This window comes from Cuculus canorus, chromosome 5, assembly GCF_017976375.1.
Source record: "Cuculus canorus isolate bCucCan1 chromosome 5, bCucCan1.pri, whole genome shotgun sequence".
Lineage (NCBI taxonomy): Eukaryota > Metazoa > Chordata > Aves > Cuculiformes > Cuculidae > Cuculus > Cuculus canorus.
The window spans coordinates 17,622,443-17,635,330 of record NC_071405.1 but is presented as its reverse complement, the minus strand read 5'-3'; the positions used below and the strand labels follow the sequence as shown (position 1 = coordinate 17,635,330).

At 41.3% G+C, this 12,888-nt stretch overlaps 1 protein-coding gene across 2 annotated transcripts; it reads right to left on the bottom strand.

Moving 5' to 3' along the window:
• Positions 1-336: 336 nt before the first annotated feature.
• CIPC (CLOCK interacting pacemaker) lies at positions 337-12,280 on the bottom strand. Of its 2 annotated transcripts, XM_054068600.1 has the most exons (5): positions 12,125-12,264; positions 10,720-10,810; positions 9,082-9,256; positions 7,993-8,162; positions 337-4,474 (listed from the first exon to the last, which is right to left on the bottom strand). In XM_054068600.1, the coding sequence occupies exons 3-5, from the start codon at positions 9,146-9,148 to the stop codon at positions 3,596-3,598; spliced, it is 1,116 nt and encodes a 371-aa protein (XP_053924575.1). In that variant the 5' UTR covers positions 9,149-9,256; positions 10,720-10,810; positions 12,125-12,264; the 3' UTR covers positions 337-3,595. The 2 variants fall into 2 exon arrangements, with proteins under 2 accessions (XP_053924575.1, XP_053924574.1); XM_054068599.1 differs by lacking the exon at positions 10,720-10,810 and having other exon boundaries at positions 12,125-12,280.
• Between the last annotated feature and the right edge of the window lie 608 nt (positions 12,281-12,888).

Here is a 12,888-nt window from a genome sequence, read left to right as displayed (position 1 = left end):
AGCCTCAGGGAATGACTACAACCGATGGCACTCCTTTTCGCATGTAAAGTAATGAGACACAAGTTATTGCCTCGTCTGCTGCCAAGTGAGAACTTCAACCAGAATCTCTTGCACCTTAGTACAGGATCTCATGCCACAAGGCTGCTGGATGTTCTGTGAATGACTGCCTTGCTCTCACTGCAAAACTAATCGCTGAACAAAGACCATGTAAAGATGGCAGCATTTTGAAAAATGTGTTTTACTGAAAAGCTGGTATGCCGATTTAGTTGCAGAATGCTTGTCAAGAGAGAATTTTTCAATCCAAGAATTCTTTCAGTAGCTGAGATCTCTTCACAATTTAGAACTTCTGCATACCCAGCCAAGAGGATTAAGATACAGTGTAGTTCATCCTGCACAGACTGTGAGCATAATGTACAGTCATCACATGGAGATAACAATGCAGAGATGGAAAAATCCTTCCAGGTTGTTCTTGACAGATCTATAGCAATGGTCACCCACGACGATGTATTTTTAGCATTCTGTACAACCCACTTTTACTCATGCTCCTCCCAAAGAACCTTTAATTCATACATACTGTTAAAGCTCACATGACTCACTTCAGAGATACATCATAGTATCACTTTTGGATCCACACTTTCCCACATAGGCAACATACTGTTGTGGTGCTGTATGTAAAGCATGCTTTGGAACCAAGGATTGTCCAGTTTAACAGCATTAAAATAATACAAATTTTCAAGTAGATACTTTATTTCATTCGTATTTCACAGTCTGTTTCTGTAAAGTTTTAGCAAAAAGGTTATGTTCTATAACAGAGTACTTAGGCTACTGTAATCAGAGCTGGCAACGAACTTCAAAAGTACAGAAAATGTTTACATTCCAACTACAGCAGTAGAATTTCAAAAATACATAGTAAAAGTAATCAAAAATACCAACATTTATTAAAACTTAATAGAAAACCAGCAGTCTGTCTGACCCATCAAGCTACTTTGCCTGCTAGTTGCCAGCAGTGTCTGAAGCCTCAGCAGGCCATGTGATGGGCTTTTTAGACTGGGACAGCTGCCTTGAGCTTATAGCTTGGGCTATAAGAGATTTTTATAAGCAAGAGTCTCCTTAAGTTAGAGGGTACTACCCTACAAGGTCAGTTTTTCCTTCCTTTTACTCTGTCAGAGCACTGGAAACAGAATGGAAAAGAAGTCATTGCTAGATTCACTTTTTCTTGTCTTAAACAGCTAGGACTGGACTTCTTTCTTTTTCCTGACTTCCTTTCATCTCTAGGGAGCCCAAGTCCATCATCTTGTTTTCTAGGACAATCACTTCCTAAAAATATATATATTCCGAACTTCAAATTCTCCTCTCTATTTGATGTGTAGAATAAGAATTTGGGGAAAAGTAGAAAAGATATCCTACGCATTTTCTCACACCTCACCTTTAGGCCTATTAGAGGTGTCAGAACAATGGAGCTGCCTTCTGCTGTCTCCTCTCCCTCCTGCAAGAAGCTCAGAAGAAACAAGTTAATCTTTTGGGATTCTTTCACAAATGGCCTAAGGTACCATCACAGCTATTCTGCCAAGTGTCATTCAGTGCAGATATTACAACTCATTCCAAAAGAACTAGATCGGACACGTCCTACATTATCACACTGTACTATGCTGCCTTCCTACCTACTGGGTTTCCTGGCTGAGTTTCAATATTGCTGTGCTGCAAATTACAAGACATCCTAGCATGCACAATTATAGCAGGTATATTTAAAAAAATACATGACAGAACATAGTCTAGGAACATTTTCCTTTTAATGAATTCCTATATACTGCACTAGTCTCCAGCAAGTGGGGAGGATACCATGAAAAGCATGGCTAGTAGTTTGCTACAGCTCCACTAGGGCAAATCCTGCCACAAAATTTCCCTCTAAGCTTTTGGCTAGTTCAAATATGCCTCATGTTTCTCATATTTGTGAGGCATGTATGGCATTTCTTTTCATCAATCTAAAACAGGAGAAACCCCTGACAGAAGGCAAGCCCCTTACAATTTCTCTAATGCACATATTTGAGGAAGACTACAAAAGCATTCGCCAGTCTTCTGCAATACCAATTCCCAGAGGCATCAGAAAATGAAAAGGTCTAGCCACAAAGTAGCAAGGCATCCACTCTATTTTCAAGTTTCTTTTTTTAAGAATCTGAAAGAGATGACAGAAGTGATCAAAGCATCAACATACCCAGTCACCTAGAGTGCACAATCTTTGGAAAACATTGTTATGCAAAAAGGAACATACCATAAACAATCCAGATTCCTCTACAGAGAGACTGCCTCTGAAAAAAAACCTTCAGATTGGAGGGAGTGACAAGAGTTAAGTGTCTAGATAAACTGAATGAATGCCTATAGAACAGCTTTTGCAGCACGACCACTGTGTATTTCTACTAGTAAGGCCTAACAGCTTATGCATACAGTGGTGTATGTTTTGAGTTGGGTTTTTTTTTAGTTTTTTAAGTTCAAACTCAGGTAGATCAAATTTTTGGGGAAGATTATGCAAGCTGACATCTCTTGCTTTTTTTTTTTTTTTTTTTTTTTTTACCTTCCTCTCCTCCACCCTCCTTCTCCAGGTACATTAATCTGATTTCTCTAAATAAAAGAGAGAAGAGGAATGGGAGGAGGAATCGTTTCACTACAGGCCACTATGCTCCTTTTCCTTTCACCCTTCTCCCTTTTTTCTAACACTTAGCAACCTGATGTCACAGGAAAAAAAAAAGATTAGCCTTGTAAGCAAATGATATGCATTTCAAATAATATGTAACTAGTCTTGCCAAATTAATCCCGGTAATTTAATATCTGACTTGCACTGTTTTAAAAAAAGTCACTGCAGTCTTTAACAACGTTTAATCTGTTAGCTACCAAGAAATCCAAAGCCACTTGCCTTGCACACCTGTTAGTTACTAGTAAATGTAGCTTTGGAATAAACACTTCCAGCGTAAGCCTTGTGATTTTCACTGACTTTCTCAACTGTACAGCTCAAAATCAATACATGTCATTTCACTTGGGTCTTAAGACAGTCATCACTTTGACCAAAGACTGCAACGAATACCTAATAGTTTCAGCATCAGATCTCCTCCAATTCAAATCCATTAAAACCCCAAAAAGCAAGAGCCTACAGACACCATCCCACATACGTAACTTTCCTCTCCTCACAACAACTTCCTTCATCTGCTTGCAGCTGATGACAGCCCAGTATTGGGGCCTGTTCTGCTGTTCCATTCTCATAACTATCTGAAGATGGGAATAGGAAGATGTTTGCTTGCAGAATACTGCAAATCACTGTCTGTTCACTGCAAGAACGGGAACATGCCAGCAGAGCACATTTAAGCTCCTTGAGTCCAAGGAAGTACAAAGAGTTAGCATGGAATTCAAGGTCACACTGAAGTAATAAGTACTCATTCTGTCAAGACCTTGCCATGCTATTCCAGTCCCACAACTGGCTCTGAAAACAAGTTGATAATGGCAATCCACTTCACAAGTCTGGGACTCAGAAAATGCTCAAGCAAAAGCTTGAGACAGGAAAGAGGAGGCACAGAAATAACTTGACCAACAGTTATACACCTTTTCACTACATGTTGGGATAAGTGGAGTCTTCAAGGTTGCTACCAGCTTTATCAGATCCTGTTAGAGATGCTTCTAGCTCGGCCCATGACTGTGGAGCATTGTTCTTTATTGCCTCTATGAAAAGCTGTGTTTGGTGCTTCAGCCGTTCCAGCTCGGCCTGAGTCACCTGGTTCTGATGAATGAGCTCCTTGGTTTTTAAAGTTATCTCCAGCAAACCAGACCTGCGTAGCACGACAAGCGTGTTCTGAAAGCGCCTGCATTTGCTTTGTTGTTGCAAGAGCAGCTCAGGGGTAGTGCAAATCTCTTCTGGTATCAATGGGGGGCTCCACACCGCAGACTGCATTGCAGTCTGTGCTGCACTTTCATTCTCATGAGGGGTGCACTTTGTTGCCTGCAGAGTTCCAAAAGGCAAAAGAGGAGTCAAACCCAGAACTTTCTGACTGTCACTGGAAACACGATGAAAACCAGGAAGAGTTGACGGCTTTCCAGTTGTCACCGGAGTTGAAGAACTTTGCTGGCTGGAATCCTGAGGGGTCTTAAAGCTAACTGGTAGGTGGGCAAAAGGACTACTAGGCAAGCCTGTGCTCCTTGATACGGGAGAAGTCTCAATTTTGGGTGCTTCTGTGCAGAGTCGTTTATGGCAACTGGTTTCCTGACGTTCCTCTGGATCAAAGGAGTGATCTCTTTTGCAGGGCTGTGGTGCTATTTTGGGATAAGAATTCAGGATGGGCAGGTAATTAGTGGAGTCATTTCTCTTCTTCCCAGCAGGGTGAGAGTTAATGGGAGGTGGGATTGATGGACGAAGAAACAGTAGCTGTGGCTGAGCTGGAATCACTTCAAAGGATGGCTGCACAGTCCAAGACTGGAGCTGTGATGAAGTCCCCTGAGAAGCACAAACAAGGAAAAACCAGAAGTCTTACAACAACATTGCAGAAGAAGACAAAAAAACCTCAAACAGGTGGACTGTGCCATTTCTCCATATTTTATATACACTGTCCAATTAATATGTTCTGAACAGTTTTCCATCAAGTTCATCCTTCTCTTTTTCTGAAAACAGAGCACAGAACTAGAACCAAAGATGCAATACATAATCCTTCTACTGTGGAAGAGCAGATATATTTAAAGACAATTCAATCTGAATTCATACTTGCTTTCCCAAATGAAGATTACAATGCATACTTATATTGTACAATGCTTATGCATAAGTTCAACCCAGACCTAGGGTCAAACAACAAGCATATGGAAAAGTTGAGAAATAATTAAGCATTGTTGTTATGAAATATTTTAAAAGAGTCAAAGAAAGACTGCACAGACATTTTAGGAACAATTCAGACTCCTCATTGTAAAAAGGCAGCAACTCTAATCTTGTAGATTCTATTGTTATAGCAAGCTTTTGAAATGGTTATTAAAAATAGACAGCAGCTGTTCAGTAAGTCTTGCAGTCTTAAGTACAATATAGAGTTTCAATAAATTTAAAACCATGAGGTAGAAAGAAAAATGCTGATTATCAACCAAACCAAGGAAAAAAGCCTGTTGTAAGCCCAGAGCAGTTTAACTTCACATGCCTGGTGAAATGGTGTGCACTGATAAACCTTAAAAGCATTAAATGTCAAGAAAAATGCCCATGTTTCTGCTCCCTCCCATAAGCCATATTCTGTAATATAGGGGAATACATCCATTTTTACAAGACATTACTTCTTCCTCCTCCAATACATTACTGTGGATCTTCATGACCTCCTGGCCAAAAAGCATGCCTGCTTTTCTCTAAACGTATCAAACTGTCTAGTAAGAGATACTATCTCTTTCTGAAGCAAAATCTTACTTCTTAATGTACTTCAGTCATCACCACTACAATTATACTAATATGATATACGGTCAGTTGCTTTTCCAATTCCTTATGACTTGGAATGCTACCAACAGGCCTGCTGAAGGCATGATGTTTAGCTAGCGCTAATACTTTTTATTATTTTTGGTACTATACTGAATCATCTGAAATCCATCTCCTTTCCCTGAGTCTCACAAGATTTAAACTGGCAAATGCCAGCACGCTTTGCTGAAGTCCATTGCCCCAGTAAAGGACTAAAACTTGTCAAAAGTAGGTATGACCCACTCATTAGGAAACTGAGACTTGGAGATGAGATTTAATCATCCACTCTCACATAGAATTTCTTTGGTTCAGTGGATGAGATGCTTATGGAACAGGGGGTACAGAACAATTACCTGTAAAAAATAAATATTACTACCTTATCACAGAAGAAAGGTCAAAAGAATAAGCATCTGAAGATGTTAGGAATGAGTAAGTATATAAATACCATGGCTCTGCAGAACACGCGGCCCTCATAAGCAAGATTTGGGGGTCAGAAGTCGTCATTTACTGCACAATTGTACAGTATCTAGCACAGTAGAGGCCCAAAGTCATTGAGGTCAAAACAGCTGTAGTAATTGTTTATCTTGTTCTTGTTTTTTCCTGTCTCTATTACATACTTTCTTCTCCCTTCCACTAACATTGTGTTCTGCTTGTGTTCTCCTACACAAAAGCTTGTTTTCAGTAGAGAAGGACTTGTTTATCTTACTAATTCTGCAAAGTGTTGGTATTTGTTTGTTGACTGATTTTTTTTTGTGTTGTCTTAAGTGAAAGCTAACTCTTGCATGTCTAAAAAGCCTTCTTACCTATTAAGGACTTTTTAAAAGACTTACTGAAACCTTGCTACAAGCCACACCGTTTCAGAGAATCAATCCCTGATTTGGTTTTGGTTTGATTTTTTTTTTTAGTAACATTGTTAGCTGTTTACACTCTGAAATTGGGACAGCAGGTAACTATCACTGCGCAGGATCACAGTGGTTCTAAGACAGAATGATGATGCTGACTGAAATTGAAACTGGAACAAATAAACAGCAGTAACTGGATGCAGCTTTTGTTTTTTGCTCCAGTGAGCCCAACTAAGTGCTGCGCTGAAAAGACAGTTTTAAAGACAACCAGCATGACTATCTGAGGTAACTAGGCATAATGGAAAAAGACAGAAAAACATTTCATAATTATTCTGACCTAGACTTGTTGATTTTGTTTACTACAATAAACATTTTTCAACTTAACATTACTGTCCTTAACCATACATAATGAGACTCTTTGTTGAGCAGTGCGCCATAACATCTGAGTCCAGTAATTTTATCTATCTCCAACTCTTCCTCCCCAAATTCCCTTTTTGCTACACTACCAGGGTTTTACATTTTTATATGTGTATATATATTTATATTAGCTACTTATTAGCTACTTCTCCTAATTGTTTGCAATACAACATAAGAGTTTAACATTAGTCTACCGCTGCAGTGGTAGTACTTAATTTTTGAGCTCTGGGGGAAAGAATATCAGCCTTTGGTGAAGCTTGCCTACTCTCTGCTGTATGAAATCTCCAGTATTCGTTTAAACAGTATTTTGTATACATATCCAGGAACATGACTATAAAATAAACTCATTTCTTGTCAAGATAAAGCACAATGCTCAGAGATCAGAAATCCTCCACAAATGCATAATTTGCCCAACATTAACAAAATCCAATGCTACCTGCGTTAGCATTGACACATGGTATTTGAATTTAATACGTTTTGCTTGTTGTCCTACCAGATTCAGTAGAAAAAAAAATCAGGATCTACATTCTTTTTTCCCTTCCCACTTTATTCTAATAAAAAACACTGAAGAATTTCTGCTCTGCTCGGGAAACATGAGTGATTGTAGAGCAAGAGATCTAATAACATGGCAATACTTTTGAACAGGGAGCCTTTAAAGTTCTGTTACAATGCAGAAGTTATAAGTCTCACAGATATGATGGAGGAACAACACCTCATAAAATATTGGAGGACAAGAACAAGGAACTTAATTGTTGCAATGTGAGTCATCACATGCACTTAAAATATACAACTGTTAGTGTAAAAATGCCACAGCAAACTTTAGACATGGATTTCACTTTTTCATTCATAACAGTCTAGATTACTGTTTCCCATTCCCATTTCCAAGCACTTCTAGGTCCTAAGAAGTAGGAAGCAAAACCTATCATTGTACTTTACTGTATTAAATTACATTCAGCTTTCAAAAGGAAAAATACTCACTTTTTCCTGTTTGATCTTTGGTGCTATCTAGATAATATTCTTAAATCTATTTTGGGGAGATCCCTTTGAGACAAAGGGGTTTAGTAGATGTAGCAGAGCTTTTCCATTTCACATTTTTTCCATCTTAGTGATTCTAGCTGTCCCTCAAAATAACACACTGTCAAAATAGAACTTTTCAAGTTACCAGTTACTTTATGGACAGCAAGAACTTTGTAAAATCTTTCTGAAAGGAAAATATTTAAAAAAAAAAACCATGAAAACCTTGTAATGTTTTTCAATAGATTATTTCTTCCCTACCTGCTTAACTAATACATTTTTCATTACGACCATAGGAGAAAGCGCAGGAAAGGAGCTGTTTGTGGTCACTGGGCACTGCCAAGGCCCATCCTCTGTGTTCCAACACAATGCATTCAGCACATCCTCTGAGTCAGTCTGCTCCATAGCACTCGGACACTCTGAACTTCCATCTGCCAGAGGAAAAATTCAGCTGTTAGTTGTTTCACATGCAGCATACTTGCTCCCTTCCTTCAGTTTTACTACTCTGCTTCCTTCCAACCAAGCCCCAAAGAACAAAGTTTAGTTCTGGAACACCAATAAAATTAGACCTGCTGTGATAGCTGTCAAATAGCCTTTAATAAAATGCTTGTATTTCAGGCCAGTTCTCATGCAGATACTGTCTCCCAAAAATACTGTTTCATTTTGTTCTTTTGTATTTAGTCTGCAAGGTCCTGTGCACCACCATGAAGACTGCTCCAAGACCTGGTGCAGGAAAGAACTAGAGGCTCCAGCATTGCCACAGCCATAGCCTGCGCTGCAGGCATTTTGTGTCTTGAAATCTTCTATTTACAAACCCAAAAGGGCACATCTCTCTCCCAAAAGCATTTTTGTTCTTTTAAAGGCAATCTTTGCACATTTTGTTGAGTATTAAAATGGCACACTGTGTCTACACTTTAGTGATGTTGTAACAATTAGTCTCTGCTTTATCAGGCTCCACTGACGATCTGGTAAAATCCTAAGGAGATACTAGACTGCATAACCCAACAGTTCATTCACCACTGCGAAGAACAGAAAGTAATTTCCAAAAGCCATCCCCACTTCCAGATTCTGAAGTCTGAGATTCTTCCATTCATTTCTATATTAGGGACATTTTAAATTCCCATGTCATTCAAACTGACAGGATGAACTTTACAACACCATATAGCTCCACTCCAAAAAAGTTTCATGTTACAATGATTGCAGATGCAACCTGTTCTGCATACAAAGGCCCTTCCAGGTAATGAGACACAAACTGTAAAAAACTAGAGTCAGATTTGTCAAATATCATCAATAAGAAGCAAAGCCTGAAAAGTATAACACACAAAAAGTTAATGCAGTGGTTTTCTAAACCTGAATATCCAGAGTCCTTGTCAGATTCAGCTGCTGCCATACTGAAGCGATGGTTCGAGTTCTTCATTTCCGTCACTTTGCCCAATAGTTCCTTGAGGGTCTCAACAGATGACTATTTTTTCCCCATGCTTCCATAGAACCGCAGGCAGTTCTTAACACTTTTTCCATAGAGGTACTACAAAAATAGTTAAGAACAAAAAAAGACTTTCTCTGAATCTAAAGAAAGTTGCATCAGTTTAAGACAACAAAGAAGGTCATGTTTGTCCTCACGGAAACCTGGTTATCAAAGGTTTGTAGAATTTGTTTTGCAATCTGTAGAACTCTATCACACTCCCAGCTTCGCATCTGCTATGCTTATCAGACATTTCAGTTAGCAAAGGCTTGCCAATAAAACCACAGTTTATGCCCTGACAAAATTCTCTAAACTATGCATGTTTAATAACACATTACAGAATAGAAAAGATAGGCAACAATTCTTTGCATCAACTGACACATTCCATTGTAGAGTATTCTGGACTAAAATATTCCATCTGCCTTAGGCTGATTTTTTAAATTTCAGAAAAGTGTCCATGATCCAATCTTACAGTCCTCTGCACTGACAACAAGAGAACAATATCATACTAGGCATGGCTGTTAAATCCTTGAGGCTAGGTTAAAAGATGCCAAAACACCCAAAGTACAGGAAGAAATCGATTGAAGCAGAAATATAGTACAGAAATTTTACTTTTTAAAAAAATTAGTTTTTACTACTGCTGTGAATGTCATCAGTGAATCAAAGGTATTTTAGAAGTACTGAAAATGTAGGTGCAGTTGAAGGTGCAGAACGCACCTATCTTGTTCAGCTCCTTCCTTCAGTGGCTGAGCAAGTCAGCATACAGAGCACAGATCAGCCAATCTTAGTGAATTACCTCAAGTACAATAATTCCATACTTAAAATTACTGAGTAAAGTACATGATGTGCATCTGAAGAGCACAATGCATAAGTAATTTCTAACTGTTATGAATTCTGTCCGAAAAGGTACACGCAAGACTTAGGAAATAGAACACGATTTCTTGATCTGCCAGAGGTGCAATGTCCATTTCTATGAAGTTTAGTAACACGGGTAACCAACGTAGAATAGCAGACACCAAGTGTATCGCTGTTATATGTAATTAAATCAATGTCCCTTTGACTCAAGTGGGATAGTTCTGTATCTCTTTTTACACTTCCAGTGAGCTATTTGGAGACTCTGAATAATTTGAGAATTTGAGATGTTCCTGTTCTGAAAGAATGAAACATAGATAGAAAACTAATGTATTAGACATGTTTCTTCACCCCAAAAAAAAGGCAAAATAAACTAAAAGCCAAAGGGTATTCATGAGCACTAATTTTTTTCAAGAACTGAAAGTTAGTCAGACCACATTTATCTCACAGAAACTTAACTATTTCAGGGACTGAATCCCAAAACAAGTAAATTGTGCTGGCTGAAGCCCATAGCACAAATACAGATGGACCCACAAAGCTGTGGTTTTGTTAATACAGTCTGTTTCACTCTCAAGAGTAAAGTCATCAGAAAAAAAGGAAATAAATTAAATGATCAGAGAATATGCTGGGGCTAAACAAATCCATATTGCTAAGAGCACAAACACATACTATACCTGCAATGCACTCCTAGAGCAGACATGGTCTTAGAAATGCCCTCTTCTTCCCACACCCAGAATGAGAACACTGGAAGGCTGAAACTAAAAGCTATGAAAATCAAAAATATGTATTGTTACATTATGGCCTCCCATACTACACACGTGTCACAATGTAGTGACACATATGTAGTGTGTGGCTGTGACAGTAGCCAGACTCTAGTAAAGCAGAGCAAAGTTTCTGCTTCTCTTAATGTGGCTGAGTTGGGCTAACAGAAAAATGTCCGGATGAAATGCAGAAATTATGTCTAATATTATGTGCAGCTATTATTTTCCCATAAATCAAATCTTTGAAGTTGTGTCTCATGTTAGAGCTGTATATTTAAATTACAAATACAGGATCTCGGGAGTCCATATCATAGTCAGACCAGCAGTCCATTAATGGCAGTATCCAGCGCAAACTACTTCCAATGACGTTGCAGCCGACATTCTGGAGTAATACACCCCAAAAGGCAAGTTTCTTCTTAAGGTCCTGACAACTGGTTATTAGAATTCTGCTCCAAGATCTCAAGCCTCATCACCACCAGTAATGAGTTCTGTATGTTAGATAACAGTGCTGAGATGGTAAGGTGGCTGTCTACATAACTATGAGAAGGACAGAATAATTGTCAGCAGAAGAAAGTTTCCTCAGTAGCTTTTTGCACCATTTTTATTTTCCATCTTCATTCACACCTGCCGACCTTCTAACACGTATGAAGAACTACTTAAGAGCAACCTAGATGCTATCTCTGGTATGAAAGTTGAGGTTTAAAATGAGGTTTAAGTCCCAATCCATACTTTCATTACTTAGCCCTTTCCAAAACAAACGCATTTCCTAAGAAAATGATAACATATTGCCGTTGATCTCCAAGAAGAGCACAAGCAGAAAGAGAAAGGCTGGAAATCAGCGAAATAAGAACACGTCATCCGTTAGCCTAGCATCAAGGGAAGCTTTGGGAAGAGCTGCCACACCTTCTAACCCCTTAGGGAAAAAAATCCGGAAAGACTAACAGCAACAGCAGCAACAAAACCAGAATCGAAAATACGCGACCCAGAGGCGCCCCTCTCTCGCTCCGCGGCCGCGGGACCCCTGCCGCCCCGCCGCTGCCCCCAGAGGCGCCCCGGGCGGCCCCGAGCCGCCCCGCCCCGCGGCCGTCCCGCCGCGCCCCGCCGGGAGGCACCGGCCGCCCCCAGCTCCGCGCCGCATCGGCCCCCGCGCCCGGCCCAGGCCCGCCCGCCCGGCTCCGGGGCCCGAGCACCGCCCCCGCTGCGCGGCGAGGCGAAGCGAGTCCCGACCCCAGCTAGCACGCCTCGGCCCGGCCGCAGCCGCCCCCCGTCCCTCACGGCCTCCGCCTTCCCCCCACGCCGCGCCGGGCCCCCCCCTCACCTGGTTGCGGGCCGCCACAGCTCCAACCCCGCCGCGCCGCGCATGCGTAGCGCCGCGCCCCACCATAGAGCGCCAACCTCCCGCATCGCCTAGACAAGCCCGGCCCGGAAGAGGAATGTTTTTCCCGCCAATTTCCCCTCAGCCCACGTGCACGCAGCGTCGCTGGCTGAGCCGGCCGCAGAACTCCGAGCTTGCTGGCGGGGGGGGTGGTGAGGGGAGGGGTGAGGGGTGTGAGTTGCGTATGCGCATGCGCGCGTGCGGTTGTGGGCTTTACGGCTGTTACTGCGCGTGCTGGCGCAGGGGCAGGGTCGCGGCCTCTGAGGGGCAGCGGGGCAAGGAGGGCAGATGGGGCAGGAGCGCAGCAGTCTCTGGGGACAGCAGGGGCAGGCGTAGTATGAGAGGTCTTACCACAAGTCCTCGAACGCAGTGGGCACCAGCGCGAGGTGGGAGCAGGCACAGGTGGCCACAGACATGCAAGGGATCTGCGGGCAGGAAAGGACCACCAATTTGTTGGTTTGATAACCCTGTTGGACACCCATTGCACCATGACTGTCAGGGACACATAAGAAAGGTCCTTTGTTAGCCTTTCATTGCGTGGCTTGGTGTGTGAGGGCTTGAAGCTGTCTATTGCCTCTCCTGGACGCTTGAAGGGATTGGACAGGGTGTTTGGGTTGCTGCTGGACTTCCCAAATATTGTGTAAAAGAGTACAATTCACCTTTACACAAGAGTGAAGGCTTTTCTAGAGCCTCTCTCACTCCAGGAA

Coding starts and splice junctions, on each gene's coding strand:
- CIPC (XM_054068599.1), bottom strand. CDS start 9,148: ATGAAGAACTCGAACCATCGCTTCAGTATGGCAGCAGCTGAATCTGAC. Junction 8,163..9,081: donor CAAGGACTCTGGATATTCAG/GTTTAGAAAACC, acceptor TTCCTCTGGCAG/ATGGAAGTTCAGAGTGTCCG. Junction 4,475..7,992: donor AAAATGTATTAGTTAAGCAG/GTAGGGAAGAAA, acceptor TGTGCTTCTCAG/GGGACTTCATCACAGCTCCA.